The sequence below is a fragment of the Thamnophis elegans genome, chromosome 2 (genome assembly GCF_009769535.1).
Source record: "Thamnophis elegans isolate rThaEle1 chromosome 2, rThaEle1.pri, whole genome shotgun sequence".
In the NCBI taxonomy this organism is placed as follows: domain Eukaryota; kingdom Metazoa; phylum Chordata; class Lepidosauria; order Squamata; family Colubridae; genus Thamnophis; species Thamnophis elegans.
Window position 1 is genome coordinate 114111539 of NC_045542.1, and position 12558 is coordinate 114124096.

At 35.8% G+C, this 12558-nt stretch overlaps 1 protein-coding gene across 2 annotated transcripts in view; it reads right to left on the minus strand.

The window, feature by feature from the left end:
- Positions 1 to 12558, minus strand: part of ERC2 (ELKS/RAB6-interacting/CAST family member 2) — a 439036-nt gene that overhangs the window by 97295 nt on the left and 329183 nt on the right. For both annotated transcript variants that reach the window (XM_032211271.1, XM_032211270.1), the window contains exon 12: positions 5547 to 5703. In XM_032211271.1, the coding sequence (XP_032067162.1) occupies positions 5547 to 5703 (157 nt within the window). The remainder of the gene's footprint in view (positions 1 to 5546; positions 5704 to 12558) is intronic.

Consider the following 12558-nt stretch of genomic DNA (forward strand, 5'->3'; position numbering starts at 1 on the left):
TCCTGCTGTTGAGAATGTTGAGGGTGACTTCCTTCTATTTAGACATATCTAGATCATTCTAGATTTGTATTTGGCAAACAATATAAGAAAAAGAAGAAGAAAAAAATCAGAATAAAGCATTCCAAAGCTTGCATCTCCATGCTATATGTAAATAGGCATACACAAAATGAAGTCCCAAGGTGATAATTTAGTTTCTGTTAAAATGAATTAGCTTATTCGGCTACTCTGACTTATATATGTGGATCAGGTCCCACTGGAGAGATCTTCATTTTTCACAGTAAAATTGTATTGTTTTAAGCATATTTGCTTTTTAAATAAGGAGAAAACAGACCCATTCTATTCTGGAACATCTGCTAAATTCATAATCAGTTTGTCAGCTGAGGTTAGCAATGTAGAATGCTGCAGTTGATCAGGCTGCCCTAGGTGTCACTGAGGCCTCTGGGAATTAAACTAAGAGAGTTTCAGTAGACAAGAGGGTAATTCAGTCAGCCTCTTTTTAAAAAAAGTAAAAAATAAAAAATTGGAGGGGAGGGGAGAGAGAAATTTCTGAAAACAGAAGCTGGGCTTTCTTTTTTCCTTCTAATGCTCCTCTCCCTCACCGTCCCTGATGCCTTTATAGTCATTTATACTTCTGACTATCAAATCAGAGATGGAGGCCCACACATTCCCTTGCTGGCTTTAGTTCAATATAAATATGATCCTATTTTATCGTCTTGATCATTATTATTTTCTCAGTTAATAAAACTTTGAGAAAGCATTTTCCAATGATGTATATGTGTGTGTGTGTGTGTGTGTGTGTGTGTGTGTTTTATTTGTGCTGATAAATAAATAAAGGGAGACTAGTATAGATCTATTTCAAGCTATTTAGCTCTCATTTAGCTTGAAATAGATCTATACTAGTCTCCCTTTATTTATTTATCAGCACAAATAAAAAAAACACAAATATAACAAAGGCAACAGTAAAAATATTGGGTTTCTGTTGTGATGGACTCTTGTGACGAGCCGATAGACAGATGATGGAAGCAGTTAGCTTCCTCCCATAATTGGGGCTTACCAGGGGTTGTAAAAAATCTAAGTCTTAGGAAAATATATAGTATATAGTGGCACTATGTTTGTGTGTGTGTGTGTGTGTGTGAGAGAGAGAGAGAGAGAGACAGACAGACAGACAGACAGAGACAGAGAGACAGAGAGAGAAAGAGGGAAGGAGGGAGAGAGAGAATTATCTATAGAAATAAATAATTCTACATCTGCTGCTTATATTTGTACTCACAGACACTCCCAAAAATAAATACACTGAAAAAAAGAAAAAAGAAATAAATTTCTAATGTATTTCATTATTTTCTCTTTTTCCTTGTTTTTAGGGTGTGTGTGTGTGTGTGTGTGTTTCTGTATGTTATATGTATGTGTATTTATATATATGGACAACTGATTTATACTCTGCCTTTGAGAAGCCAAATTGGCACACATAACACTCCCTTCTCCAATTTTGCCTCACAGCAACAATTCTATGAGGTAGGCTGAACTGCAATTGACTGGGCCCAAATCCACCATTGAATTTCCATGCTTCTAACTTCCATTGAATCAGAACCTGGGTCTGTCCATTCCTACTTTAGCACCTTAATCACTAATCTATATAAGATGTCTTGGAGTCATGACTTTCATCTTGTATTTGAAGCCAACATTTGGATTTGCCTGTATATTTAATAAGTGTGTGTGTAGAACTGTTTAGAAATAGCAATAGCAGTAGCTATATACTGCTTCGTAGTGCTTTATAGCACTCTGTAAGAGGTTTACAGAGTCAGCCTATTGCCCCCAACAATCCGGGTCCTCATTTTACCAACCTCACAAGGATGGAAGGCTGAGTCAACCTTGAGCCGCTCAGAGTCAAACCCCTGGCAGTAAGCTGAATTAGCCTGCAATATTGCATTCTAACCTTTGCACCACCACAGCTCCTGTCACTGACGTCTCTAGGAGCCCACAAAAAATTGATGAGAAAAAAGTTTCACTCTCTTCTTCTAATAATAATACGACTCACAGATTATATCCTGTGGCAATACCTTTAATTCCATCAAACATCCATATCTGCCTATTCCAGGTCCTTGGGAAGGACTCAATAGGTGGATAAAAGTGCTAAATCCACTGACTATTTGGCTGATAAGTGCAATGAACCATAATAATATGCAAAAGTAGCCACTCCATATTTGGTTGCAAAACTCTGGTGATGGCACAGCAGCTAGGAGATAGAGAACCCTTTAGTGCCATCATGTGGTTCTCCAGATGTATGCACCTCAAACATGATATTCTTATTCAAAACTAGCAGTGACTTCCTGGATATTCCCATCATGCTCCACTGAGCAATTCTGCCTAAGGGAGAGAAGAAGTCCCACTTTCTTAAAGAAAATATCCCCAGAGATGGATAAAAACACATTCTTTCCAATCTACATCAGTTTCACATTTGCAGTGCTCATTCATAACTGTGCTGTCATGCTCTCGGTTATTTTTTAAAAAAACCCACGAAATAATATTTAATGCATTTTTTCATGAAGGGTAACATTCTTAACATGTTTTGGCCAAATTCTGAAATTTAGCATAGATTATGCTAAAATTTGTATTAGTTTTGGGGTTAGTTTAAGCCAATAGCTGCAGCACCAGGTTCAGAGAAATGTAAAACTTAAATAGATTTAAGATTCTCGAATCCACTTGTTTTGCATCAGAATTGCATCTACAGCAGATAGAAATATGAAGAAGGGTATGCAGTTGCTTTGATTTACCAAATGTGAATGTTTCAGACTTAGCTTGACTAGTTATCTTACCTTTTATAGTAACTCCTCAATTAAGTTCTAAATTGAAAACATAACACAAAGCATATGCCTGCATATTCGTTCACCTGCTATAGTTTCTAGCTTTATGCCTGAATGTCTTAAGAATAGATTGAACTATTTCAGTTTGATAAGCAGACACAATTACTAGCAAAATATTGCTTGACATTAACCATAACATATACATTTAAACCGATGACAACACTGCTCTAAATTAAATAAACTATTGATAGATAAGTTTATTGGCATTTGTTTCTTTTTCTGTCTCTCTTCTTTCTTTCTTTTTAAATAAAACCTCTTCATTTTAGTGAAGAACAAAGCCTTTGATTCTTCTAATCTTTATGGTGCTAGCAACCTGGTGTCAAAAAAGCTAGTCAAGATGTGTTGTCTTTCAGATCTATGGAGCAGAAATTGGAGTCACCAGAGAATTTCTACCCAAGTTCCAAGAAGGGCACATTAACGTCCTAACTACTTCCCATGGAAATCACAGTTGTATCAACATCCTGCTGTTTTGTTTGCATTTAATTTGGGATATAACTCTCTATGCTCTCAGCATGGATCCCATCGTTAAATAAAAGCACACCATGGGTTGTAAAATATCAACCAAGTGTTCCACTTTTCAAAGGTAGGTTTTGTGGAGAACATAAATAACACTGCATATTTACTGAAGATTATATAACCTACATAAAATTACACCAATAAAAGAAAGAGAAACAATTTTTGCAGTACTGGTGTTGAAATAGTTTATAAAATGTAAATATAAAATAGATTTAGCCAGAATAATTTATTTATTACTCATACATACACACACACACACACATACATCTGTACAATAATCACACTCCTTTCTCAAGTGCCCACACTCACATATGCATATATTCAAAATGTCACATGTAAATTTGACAGAAATTATAAAAAATTCCATCTCTTACATATGGACATCAGCAGGTGATAACACTTGCCCCATCTTGCTGGGCTCAGAAGTAAGCAAAATCAGGGCAGGCAATTATTTGGATGGAAGACTTCAAGGCAATATGAGTATTGTAGAATAGAAAGGAAGTAAATAATAATAATTCCAAAAGGTGGAAGCGGAAAATCATTTCCATATTGTTCCTCCCCCCCTCAAAAAAAGGCTGCACAGGCATATTCATTATATCACCAGGAGCTTGAAGGAGATGGTACCTTTACTTTACTTTTATCTAATATATTTCCCTCTCAATATTATGTAACTCGGGTCAAAGCCAACTAATTATGACATGGTCCCTTTGGTAATCCATGGAAATGATAGTATACTAAGGTTCTATAAATTATCTGGAAATTTTGGGAAATGTTTTTCAATTGTCTTTGCTTCTTAATTCAACTAGGGCAACACTGTACTACGTAGTTGGTATGTAACATAGTTTTTTCGTTAGGAACATGATATTCTTCCAAATATAAGTTTGTGGTTGGAGAAGAAAGAAAGAAAGAAAGAAAGAAAGAAAGAAGGAAGGAAGGAAGGAAGGAAGGAAGGAAGAAGAAAGAAAGAAAGAAAGAAAGAAAGAAAGAAAGAAAGAAAGAAAGAAAGAAAGAAAGAAAGAAAGAAAGAAATCTTTTTGACAAATTTTAGAATTTAGTCTTCATAGTGTGATAGGCTATTTTGGAACATTGATATATAGCACAATCTAATGAAACAATCACATAAGGAGAAATGTAACAACTATTTGAATATACTGAGTTCTTTCAAGCATGCAATAAATATTTCTGAAGGAAAAAGAAAAAAAATACCCCCCCCCCAAAAAATATTATGTATGTAGTGGCAAAATGCATCTTTTCAGAGAATAGAGAATATCAAAACTACCATCATCGCTGGTTTGGAATAGTATTGTTTGAGAGTTGCCTATCCCTTGACCCTACTATCAAGAATTTGATAGTACTCATCATGTAACCCAACATTACAAGAAGTAACTAAACCTGGCCAAAGAGAAATTTCAATAGCATGATTATCAAATAGGTTGGATGCATCACTTATACCTAGATTTTCATTGGATCAATAAATGAAAAATGTCATTTATTTATTTATTTCTGTAGTTTTCAACTTTATTTATCACTATTACTCAAACTAATAATAATGTATCATCTTCACAGAACTATTTATTTCCACTTAAGTGAGAAATAAAGGAAGCAAGCTCATGTCCATGTGGGACTGAAGTTCAAGAGAAGATTACTAACATATATCAATGAGTGAATGCTTGCGTGAGAAAGTATATGGGTGGGTATTCAACAAGGAAAAAAACTTTATTGGAAATATAAATAGTGATTTTACTCCTTTGTAACTTCAGATAAATTGTGACAGGTAAATAATGTTGTATTATGGCATAGAATTTTACCTACAAATCAATGTGTCTCAATATCAAATGCATGGCTTCCTTTAATTAAATAATACATTCACCATTTTAGCACTAAATGAACCTAGTTTATTTATTGTGCTTAAAAACTTCTTGGCTGCTTGCTTACTTCAAGTCTGCTTATACATGCATATCAAACTAATTTTCAAGAAGTGTTTCCTTCTATTGCCACCTGTAAATAACAAAATATTCTGGCCCAACTTCTGTAGCTCAATATTATTACTTACTGTCATTTAGTTTAATTCATTTTCATTTTGGTAAAGAAATCTTCTGTCTATGAAATAAAGAGCTATGAATATGTTGCAAACTGAAATGAAAAACCAAGAGACATAAATGCACTTACTTCATTTCCAGGATCTCCTCCAACTGTTTTCTCCGTTCTAGTCTTAAATTGGCCAGATGTGCTTCTTTCTCACCCAGAGACTGCTGTGTTGAGGCAAGGCGAGCTTTAGTGGCATCCAGTTCTTGCCTGGTCTTATCCAATGCATTCCGTAATTCTTCTAACTAAAAAGCATAGATAAATTCAGGTACTCACAATTAGCAAATGAACAAGAAATTGTAATGGGTAACCCCACAGTCATTAAAAAACTACTCTCTTCAAGGGAACATAGTGAAATAATCCTGAATTGTGTGGCTTAAGTAATACATTTTAACAGCATGAAAAGGAGATATATATTGCATCTGATTAAATAAAGAAGAATAAAAGTATTTATTACAGACCTATGACCAATGATAATAGTTCATGTGCCTATTTTTAAAGAAGGATAAAACTTCTCAGTTTCATTTCATTTCACATGCAGTGTGTGTGTGAGAGGGGGGAGAGTTCAGGCATTTAAGAATATGTCAGGGTTAGGCATCCATCCTGACTTTTCTTAATTATGTTGTGAGCAAAATAATGATATTGGCATTTGCTGGAGCAAAATCCATACATTGATTGTGAGCGGATGTATCAGAAGTGGAAGAGAACGTATTCAGAACTCACATTTGTAACACTGATATTACCTAAGATGGCATTACTTAATTAACCAAACTGCAATATGAAACTTCAGCTTATTATTGTTGAAATAATTAAGGGGTTTAATCCATTTTGGGTTTCATAATATCCTAAATCATAAACTAACCAAAGCAAAAATACAGTGGGCTCACACAATGTGCTAAACCACAAACACACTAAGTGTAACAGGAAATATCACCAGGAATTCTGTCACACAATGAAGGTTTAAATTAATTGGTATATCCATATTGTAAACATTCACTTAAACACAATGAAAGAATAATGTAAAAATGTAAATATTATTTACATAAACTATTTCTCTTTCTATTTTCATCTTTCACATAAAGCATACTTTTCCCTTGACAATTTTACAGGTCCTCAACTTTTTAGCTATCCAGAAGCAATAGCACTTAGACTTATATACTGCTTTACAGTGCTTTACAGCCCTCTCTAAAAGGTTTATAGAGTCAGCATATTGACCCCAACAATCTGGGTCCTCATTTTACTGACCTTGTCAGGATGGAAGGCTGAATCAGTCGTAAGCCTGGTGACATTTGAACTGCCAAATTGCAAGCAGCTAGCAGGCAGCAGAAGTAGACTTCAGTACTGCATTCTAACCACTGCGCCACCACAGCTCATAAGCCAATAAAGAGCTGGATCTTCCCGGGATGCTGGGGGGGGGCTGACATAGAAGCGTGTAAATGGTGTTGGGGGTATCCCAGGAAGATTGCTATGGCACTAGGGTTTTTGTCTTTGTTTTTCATTGTTTTTTAAAAACTTTTTGTGATTTTATTGTTGTTGTGAGCTTCCTATATTTATGCTCTAAGACAGATGGCAATACAAATCTTTTAAATAAATATGCTTCTATGAATTATGGAACAGACTTAGGGGACCATTGTAGTGATCCTTCACAACTTGAACCAATAAATTATTTGCATTATTAGAAAAAGTGCTGTAGGTCTTGTAGACTGAAGTCCTCTGAGCTCGTGGTCAAGAGTACTAGTCAGTGGGAAAGATAAGAAGATAAAATCACAGGAAATAGAAGAATGATGATCTTTATACAGCAGGAGACTCCAAACTTGGCAACTTTAAGACTTTTAGACTTCAATTCCGAGAATTCCTCACCAGCTATGCTGCCTGGAGAATTCTGGGAGTTGATGTCCACAAGTCTTAAAGTCGCCATGTTTGGAGACCCCTGTTCTAAAGATTCTATAGACAAAATATTTATGATGGAGTAGTCAAATTCTCTGGGCTGCTGAATCTAAACAGCTTGTCTGGTTGTCTTAGGATAATCAAGTTTGAGAATGTATCTTTTAACCTCAACCACATTTTGCTTCTTTAGGTTTAAGGACAATGACTGGCCAGCAAAAGAACATGCACATGTTCACCCAAGTACATATCCTACAGCAAGAATCTATATTGTTTTAAAAACAAAGAGAATTGTTAATTATGTTCTCCTTTCAGAATTACAGCGCCACGTTCAGTCTTCAAGAGAATTTTCTTATTTTTCAGGACAGTTTACTTCAAAGACAATTCCTCTCGATGGAAAACAATTAGGCTTGTGATTCCCCCTATCCTTCTCCGCCCCCACCTCCAGACTCTGCTTTAAAGAAACTCTGCAAGTGCAGCAGAGCAACTCTTTAGGCGGTGCTAAAGTATGGTGCTGTCAGAGTGGCTTTTCTGGTTAATGTCAATAACACTATGTATAAAAGGTGACCAAAGTGTGTACAAATGTTGATCTTTGGAGAAAGCATGCCTATAATCATACACACATCCACTATTTCATCCACCAGGCTGACTGCAAGGAGAAAGGGCAAAGTACATTTTTTAAAGACAAAATACAATTCCTAGACACTTGCTAGGTTGTAAGTCACAAGGGAACTCCTCTGCGATGTGTTGAAATGATGAGGCTCGCCCAATACATTTTTGTAAAGCATCCAAAAGACCAAAAGAATAGTTACAAAGCATATTATTATCCTTACAAACAGACCCTCTATACAGATAGTCCTTGACTTACAATAGTTCATTTAGTGGGTGTTCAAAGTTACAACAGCACTGGGAAAAGTGACTGATGCCCATTTTCCACACTTATGACCATTGTAGCATTGCCACGGGCATGTCATTTACATTCAGATGCTTATCAACTGATTCATATTTATGATGGTTGCAGTGCCCAGGGGTGATGTGATCCTCTTTTGCAACCTTCTGGCAAACAAAGTCAACGGGGAAGCCAGATTCACTTAACAACTGTGTTACTAACTTAACAACTGCAATGGTTCACTTAACAAATGTGGCAAGAAAAGTCGTAAAATCGGGCAAAGCTCAATCAACAAATTTCTCACTTAGCAACACCAATTTTGGGCTCAATTGTGGTTGTAAGTCAAGGACTACTTGTAAAGCTAGATTCGACATTTGTGGACTAAAGATGTAAAACACAGTGCAGCAAAAGGAGATTTCATAAGTGATCTACTTTCCAATTAAACATGCATTTATAGTGACAATAAAATAAAATCTACGTTAGAAATGTTATGTTGCTGTGATTTGAATAAGAAAGAACCTTCTGTGTAATATTAAGCATTTCTCTTATTTAGTCTTTCAGCACGATTGGAATAAACTTGTCTAGTTTATTTCTGTGTGATAACCCCATCAAAAATGACAGTAATTCAATGAATTGTGGGTCCATGGGAACCATACACACCTGTACTACCGGTAGTTCTATAGACAAATATTTCTTTTTACATGTAAACCAAAAATCTAGCAAATAAAGTAGTATGTTACTATACTTATTCCATGAAAGAAAGATATGTAAATTGTACCATCTTTACAGAAATATCAGAAGCTACAAAAAAGCACAAGGCGTTCGGCTTCTGAGTATTAATACGAAGTATCCATATCCTGCTGCGTATTCCCAACATCTGATATTAAAGCAAATTCCATCCATGTGCTGAATCTGTTTTCTTTCCAAGCAGGGCTGGACAAACATCCAGCTGTTCACTTTGAAAAAGATTACTACTGAATGCAACTGTGCATCTCAGGTGTTACTGATGCTTTTAAGGATTTTTTTTTGTCTCCTCAAAGATTTGATTCTAGTGGTTGAAGAGCATAGTGGGTGCCTCAAAGTTCATCGCAAAACAACAACTGCAATAAAATTGATAGCATGATAGATGATGGAAGCTGACTCGGATTCTTATAGGCTGTAAGTTATTGCCAAGCGTGTCCTTTTTCAGCTAGACATGATAACCTTATTGATAGCTTGGTAGATAAAATGTTCAAAAGGTTATTTACACCAAAGGAAAGTCTTCCAAATTCTTTCCTATTAAAAAAAAATATCTTCGGCCTTAACTACTAAAGCTTCCTTTAGCTCTTAGAAGAAGGAGGAAGTACAGGAAGCAGCAAGAGACAAAGTAAACCGGGGACTCAGAATAAATTGGATTCAGAGAGGCTTCAGTTAACATGATTCTGATTTATGAAACTGAGTGAAGAGTACTCACATGTTCAAGCACCCCTGCTTTTAATTTCTCACCCATCTGTGCATCCAGACCACATGATGGTGTGCTCAACTTCTAATACTTCCAAGCATTTTGAGAGGTGGATAGGTTAGGGTTTTAAACCAAGTACTGTAACCTGAAACCTCACTTCTATCTTGACTCAGACTAGCTGAATTGAATCAGAGATTTTTAGAGAAAGTCTAAATGTGAAAGGTAAAATGCCCCCTCCCCCCAAATCCACAGATTTGAAGGAATTCAGCTTTTGACATTACTTTTTCCTCTTGCTAACTGAGGTGTTAACAGCCTACTGTATGAAAGACACACCTGCAGCTTTTAGAAACTCCATGGAAAAGATAATTACAACCATTGCTAAATCTGAGCTTTGAAATGCAGAGCCCCCCAGGGCAGAAAGAAGAATGCAAACTTTCTCTCCATAGCTGGGAGGTCTCCCTTTTATTTCAGGAGGGGCCTTAGAAACTTGCCTGAAAATAATAGGTCCTGGATTATGTTTAAAAATGTATTTTCTGGGCAGAGGGGCATACAATATCTCCAGGCAAAATAATGGGCTACTCCACAATTTTTATTTTCTAAGGCCTTTTTATAAAGCCTTAGAAAATAAAAGTACAGGCATTCTTTTTGTATTGTATATTTTATTTTATTCAAAACAAGGTTAAAATTCAAAATTCTGAAAAAAAAATTCAAAAAGATGAAAAACAAAAAAATAAAAAAACACAAAATAATCAAAACATTAAAAGGGTGTATCAAAAAAAAGGCCCACATATATACACATTACCCCCTCTAGATGAATATTGATTAATACATTACTACAACATTAGTTTGTAGGGGCGGGAGGCCTAAAGGCGTTTTTGAAAATATTATTTTAGAAATAAAAAATAATGGTTACTGCAACTTACCACTTTCTTTTTCACATTTCACACTAAAATACCAGTGGGTAAGATGCTGAGTTTGTCGATCAGAAAGATCGGCGGTTCAGTGGTTCGAATCCCTAGTATAGATCTCCTGCATGAGCAGGGGGTTGGACTATGTGACCTCCAAGGTACCTTCCAACTCTGTTACTGTGAAAAAAAGGGTTCCAAAAGAGGGTCTTTGTAAACTTTGGGATGCACTCCCACTGTACTGGTGGATTTCAGATTTAAATCTTCATTAACTAAAATATCAGTAAACTTTGTCTAGAGAGCAAACTATGCCAAATGTGTTAGTGTCTCTGCAGGTTCTCTTGTACTGAGCAGGATTAACAGAACAACAGCAATCACATTGTCTATGAATGATATAGATTCCTCAAAAATATGTCTTGCATCATGGGATGCAACACTATGAGATGCAACACTTCTAGCCACACTATGCTGGCATGATAAATGGCTGGTCTAAGGCCTGGCTATCCGAGCTCCACTGAGGCACCTCAGTGCTGAATTATCATTATGTTTAGGGGGGATTCTAACTTAGATGTGTTCAGTCATAATCAGCAAGCCACATCTAATCTATATTTATCTTAAGAGATATTGAGAAGAAACTTATCTGCATATCTAAATCTAGTCAAGAATATTAAGCTGTTTTGGTGCACATTGATTTCTTTATAGAAGAGCAATGAAGGAGCTCGTGCTATGAACCTGGCCTGTAACTGCCGCGCAAGATGCATTGCATTAAATTAATTTGCTTTGAAACATTTCATTATAGATAAATATAAGTGAAGTTTGATTTGCCCCAAGCTCAACACCTAAGGAATTCATGAACTTATTCATATAGTTTCCTGAAAACAATCCAGGAATGGTTTGCTATCATCTTCTGGGATATGTTTCGTACTCCCAGTGAAGCATACAACCTGGCAATTTTTTAATGGTCAAATCAATTCTAACCAGCTTGGTTTTTGACCCAGCTTGGGTTTGTTTTTTTTTTAATCAGCAAAGGAGTCGGTGGGAACAACCTGAAGAAAGAAGGTAAAATCACAGATCATACAGACTGATGGACTTTCTACAGCATCTGTAGACAATATATCTAAGGCAGGATAATTTTGTTCATATTAACAGTTTGGGCACCTCATTGATAATCAGTGTTAATAAACCTCTGTGCCCATAAAATAAAGATGTTAATGTTTGCTATACTCTAATTTAAGCCCTTATATTGGATGGCAGATTCCAATTTGAATTAACCACTGTACTTATTATATTTTGTCATGATAAACTATTGCTGACTCCCAGAATTATATTTATATAATTATAAATATATTTCATTATATTTATATAATTGGTAAAGTAGAATTATATTTCTTTGGTACTTGTCCTCCAGATTTTTAAAAGATTTTTTTAGAAGAGAACGTAGTAAAAGTTTCATCACTGAACAATGATGACACTGTCATAACTCAGCATTAAAGCATATCATCCATTTGCCAAAGGATGCCAATGATATTCAGATACATTATTTGAAACACTTACATAGACATTATTGAAAGCAGGATTTATCACACTATCAAGGAATATTAGCATTCTCCTTCTCCTCCTTTTCTCTCTCTCTCTCTCTCTCTCTCTCTCTGTGTGTGTGTGTGTGTGTGAGAGAGAGAGAGAGAGAGAGAGAGGTTAAAGGTTAAAGGTTTATTGCATTTATATGCCACCCTATTCCCGGAGGGACTCAGGGTGGCTAACAAACCGGGGGGGGGTAGTACACACAAGGTAACACAACAAACAAAATACAGAGAAAAGTTTAAAAACAATCAACAGTCATACAATTCGAGCGGGGAAGGGAACTTGTCAACCCCAGTTGACGAGAGAGAGAGAGAGAGAGAGAGAGAGAGAGAGAGAGAGAGAGAGAGAGAGAGAGAGATTGATTTAATATAATCCCAGGGAATGAGGCTAATCTAA